General features: G+C 43.7%; 1 protein-coding gene across 2 annotated transcripts in view; it reads right to left on the bottom strand.

Moving 5' to 3' along the window:
* TTC7B (tetratricopeptide repeat domain 7B) overlaps positions 1 to 3,357 on the bottom strand; it is a 258,616-nt gene extending 255,259 nt beyond the window's left edge. Inside the window, exons 1-2 of one of the 2 annotated variants that reach the window (XM_019518662.1) lie at positions 3,207 to 3,357; positions 1,447 to 1,615 (exon numbers count right to left, since the gene is read on the bottom strand). In XM_019518662.1, the coding sequence (XP_019374207.1) occupies positions 1,447 to 1,615; positions 3,207 to 3,356 (319 nt within the window). In that variant the 5' untranslated portion in view covers position 3,357. The remainder of the gene's footprint in view (positions 1 to 1,446; positions 1,616 to 3,206) is intronic. The other variant, XM_019518663.1, reaches the window with a different exon arrangement.
* Between the last annotated feature and the right edge of the window lie 1,558 nt (positions 3,358 to 4,915).

Below are 4,915 nucleotides of genomic sequence, written 5' to 3'. Positions count from 1 at the left end.
CAAAACACAAAAGCAGAGAAAAACAAATTCTTAGACTTCATTTTTTTTTTTTTTTTAAGTAGACAATCAATGAAAGATCAAAATAATATCCTAAAAGATAAATACTGGTATTCCCAAGTTTTTATCCAGGAATTAGTGCTTAATTCTGTAGAAATGAAGTTTATGCTAAGGCACTTCAGTAGTTAGCAAGAGGGATCATGAGCCAGGAGTATACATGGTTCCGTGATATACATACACATATATGCATTAATATTCATGGTTCCGTGATATATATACATACACACACGTGTCTGTCTGTCTGTCTCGGAACCACGAATATTAATGCATCATACTTTTCAGAAGCCAAATCCTACATTCCTAGCTGCCTACGCAGGGGTGTTATCAGAATTAACATGTTATAGGAGTTTCAAATACTCAAAATAAGCTAGTCATGCAAAAAGTCATTATTATAATATTCTAGTTATGAAGAAATTAACAGAAACTGTCAGATTGAGGTTTAGCCCATATTAAAAAGAAGTAAAAAAAAATAAGGACAAGTTTAGCACTTCCAATGAATCCTACCCCCCTAACCCCCACCCCATCACAGGGAGTCAGCTTGAGTGTTTCTGCTGATGGCTACTCTGGACCCCGAGAGACAATCCCTTGGGTAGACATGTCCCAAGCCATTAAAGGATTTTACAGATCAAAACCAAATGCATAAACTCTACCAGGAGATGGTCTGGCTGCTACTGCAGGTCCCACATCTCAGCACAGGTGTCAAGTGCTCATAGTAGAACACCCTGTTAAATAAGTGAGCTGCTGTATTCTATGCCTTTCTCAGTTCCCAAATGGCTATAAAGTATAGGGACTAGATGATAATTCACTCTAATACAAGATGAAATGCTGTTTGATCAGGGTTGTCAGAAAAAGAAAAAAAAAAAGGCTGCAGTCACTTAGCTAGGCATAGTTGGTGAAAGTCATCTTGGTTACTATTATAATATTCCAAGTTGCTGTTACAGATGTTGAATATGACTAACTATACAGAGAAACTGTTAAACTAACATAACGGTTATCAAATGCACAAACTTAACTAAAGATTTTTTTTCTGAGATTCCTCTCAGTTTTAGGATTAGGACAGACTATTCCTATTTAAATTTGATAGGAGGATCACCTTCTATCCTACATCTATTTATCCAACGTGTGTTTAAATAGTCAAGATGTTAACTCTTAAAGGTTGGGGGGTGGGGCTAGAATGTAAAAATGTCAGCAGCCCTTGCCACCTAGTGCAAGGCTCAGATTATTCTAAAGAGAATGAGAATCTGTGCGTCATTTATAAAGATCTTAGTATCCCAGAACACTGCTGAAGGAAATGGAAGACTTGCTCACACTGTATTCCATCAACTGAAAGGAATCTCATTTGAATGAAAGAAATAGCTAGATTATTTAAAAATACAACGAAGATCATACCTTTGGTAGAATATGCTTCAGCAATCATCCGCAGCCTATAAGGTGGTACAGCAACTAGTTGCAAGTCATCAACTCCAATCCTGGCATATATGTTAAGGGCTTCTTTGTAGTCACCTTCCACATAATTTAACTTGGCCATAGTTAAGTTGGCTTCTTGTAAGAATTCTGGCTAGAAAGAAAAAGATTAAATTACAAGTTTTCCCCATTGATCTGCATCCTAGTAATTTCCAATGTACTGTAGAAACCTCTTCAGCAAAATCTTCTAATTCACGGACTAGGGTCTCTATTATTTTGCAAAAATATTTTTACAAAGAAAAAGAAACAAAATGAAGAGTTTTTTTTTCTTTCAGTAAGGTGAACAAGAAAGTCAACTCCCCCGAAAAAGGAACCATCACCAAGCTACAGAACACAAATTATATCATCATTAAACACTGGTCACATTGCACCTGGAAAGGGTTATCTGTATTATGTAAACACTCAGGAACTTGTTCAAGTCAAGATCCTCTCTTGCTACATGCTATTTTCCCACTTCTCCTTTTACAACACATTAGCATCACACATTGTCACCCCCAAGTCTTTAGTCCAACATGACAAGCAGAGGGAGACTATTCTGCCAATGTTTGATTTCAACCAAAATGTATGTGTAACACGTAAGTGCCTCTTCCCTCCTCCCCGTCCCCCCCATTTCCCAAACTGTTTCTCAGCTTAATAATTTTAATTTAGCAGATTTCTCGTAAACACCATGTGAGAAGAGTACTCAAAAAGGATTCATTGACAGAGTACTAAGTTATCTCCTGAGTCCAGGGAGGACATGCCATGCAAGTTATAGAGATGGCAGTAGAGGACAACAAAGAAGTGTGAGCCTGATCTGGAGAGACAGCAGACTATGCAGCCTGCAACTGTGGTTATGTAGAGAAAAACAGAGTTATCAAATACCTGAAAAACGAGGATAAATATCCTACATCTACCAGTAAACTGCAAACCAGACAAAGCATTTCATCTGAACAGCAAAAGACTAGGCAGAATAGGCTCCAACTAGACTCAAGGACAAAACTTCTTATATGGTTCTCCTCCAAAACAGGAGAAGTCTGCAGTGTTGAATATATACATTAGCTTTATTTTCTTAATACTTTATTGGGGAAGGAGATACCACAAGGCTGGTCTCAAAAACATATGTGAAGGGCTTTGACAATTAAATACAAAGGGCTACAGAAATGCAAAGTTATTAGTCTTTGCAATAATGTATTTACATGGAGAAATGCTGGTGATAAATAACCTCTTTCATAGTTACATCTGAAGTTATGATTTAAACATTGCTGAGGCCAACTTTCTTTTACTATTTCTTTAAAATGGGGGTTATCAACCAGGGGTACAAGGGAAGGCCCCAGGGGGTACCGGAAGCAGTGCAGGGAAGCAGGGACACCAGCACTTTGCGCTTTTGTTTTCACCGGCACTGCCAACACTACCAGTTTTGCTAGCGCGTGGGGGGACCTCCCTCCCTGCTCATCGATTGGCCGCCAGGGACTCTCGAAAACCCCTGCTTTAAAATTGACACAGAAAACTGGACCAAATAAAGGGCGGGGGGAAAAGGAATAACATAGGGAAACCTGTAAAGACTGAAGCTACTAAATCTCAAGATATTAAAGTATTTTCGAAACAGATTTGTTCAGCAAAAAAAACTTCCTCCAGCCTCAGAAAATTTCACTCTTCAATTACATTCTAATTAATCCTTAATTTTTCCTTCAAACTTCTGTAAATACCTTTAAGTTTCCTCTGTCGAGAGCTGCAGTGAGATGTTTTCTAACCTCAGTCAGTTTTGGCCAGGGACCATGGGGACTAGTGCCCTGTTTAAGAGGATTTTCCTTCAGGAATTGTTCTAATTTGGACTCTCCAAAGAGAAGCTCTGCCATGTCATCTATAAAGGAAAGAGAGGAAACAGTTATTGAGTATTGTGGGGTGGCAGTCTTCATAAAATTAGCAGTCACTTTATCCCACTTCATCCAATTTTTAACACAGATTCCGCAGCAAGCAAACAACAATGCAGTCAGTTATTTTAGGTTTGGACTTCAAAATGCCAAACAATTATCAAATATCTATCACCATATTAAATGTAGTGCATGTTATAATCATGGCTTAGATCAGGGGTGTGCAAAATACAGCCCGCAGGCCAAATCTGGCCCACAGTGGATCCTTCGTTCCCATCTGGCCACGACACTGCCTGGCTGTGGCGTGTCCTGCCACGGTTACAGCAGCTGGACTGCCTTTCTAGGCAGCCCAGGTGGCGGTACCTCCTTTTGGCTGCTGCTGCCACTGCTGGCCCTAAGCCCACAGTCCCAATAGGAACCATGCACAAAGCACTGACTGGCACACACTGCGCCTGCTCCAGACTCACCCATCTGAGCTGAGCGGAAGCATCAGTAGCAGCCGCTAAGCAGAAACTGTTGCTTGGCTTGGGGGAAAAGTGGTCCCTCCCCCTTGCCAGGCAGTTCTTGCTGCAGCTGCACGAAGCCCACACCACACCCGGCTGCCCTGCATCTCTGCCACCACTATCCCACAGAGCAGACAGGAGGTGGCGGTGACAGCCGCAGAGATGAAGGGCAGCCCAGCACAGGCTCTGGGTGGCTGCAGCAAGAACTGCCCAGTAGCTGTGACAGGGACAGGCTGCTTTTCCCCTGCGCTGAGCAACAGTTTTTGCTTGGCCACCACCGCTGCTGCTGCTCACCCTGGGTGCGCAAGTCTGGAACAGACGTGAGGCGCACTGGGCCAGGGCTGTGCACCAGTACTGCAGGGTTAGGACCAGTGGCAGCAGCAGCTAGAAGAAGCCACCACGGCCTGGGCTGCCTACAAAGGCAATCCAGCCACAAAGCCGCCCCAGCCCCACTGTGTGCCTAGGGGTCAGCAAGACAAGTCAGTCAGGCAGTGCACAGCGGGCATGGGGCAGGGCTGGGGCTGCGCAGGCTCCGGGCTGTTGCAGGGTGGGGATGCATGCTGACTGGCTCAGAAGAGGGGAGGGCCAGGACGTGCACGTACGCATGTACGCAGGGGGCTCCCACGCACAACCCAGCATACCCTCAAATCCTGCCCCACAAACCCTGCAACCATACCCTCCCCCTCCTCCCTGCACACACACCATAAACTCCATCCCCCATGTGCTTCTGATGGGGAGTACCGCACCCTTTCACACACGCCCAGCCACCATCCCCCTCCATACACCCCACAGCACCCCCCCACAAACCCCCTTTCCCACCTACATACACAAATACCCCGACACCCTCCCCCACTCTTACATACACCTACAGCCCCTAACAAACCCCACACCCACCTCCACCCACATATACAAAAGTAAGGGTTCATTTTGAGCTATTATGCAATCACCTCTATATACACACACAAATCAGGACAAAAATATTTTTTAAATAGAATTAAATTCAGTCAGCCAGGTCTGAACGCTCGCGTAGGTTTTTAGACA

This window comes from Gavialis gangeticus, unplaced genomic scaffold (assembly GCF_001723915.1).
Source record: "Gavialis gangeticus isolate Ggan-Ray unplaced genomic scaffold, GavGan_comp1, whole genome shotgun sequence".
NCBI lineage: Eukaryota > Metazoa > Chordata > Crocodylia > Gavialidae > Gavialis > Gavialis gangeticus.
This window is presented reverse-complemented; position numbering and strand designations above follow the sequence as displayed.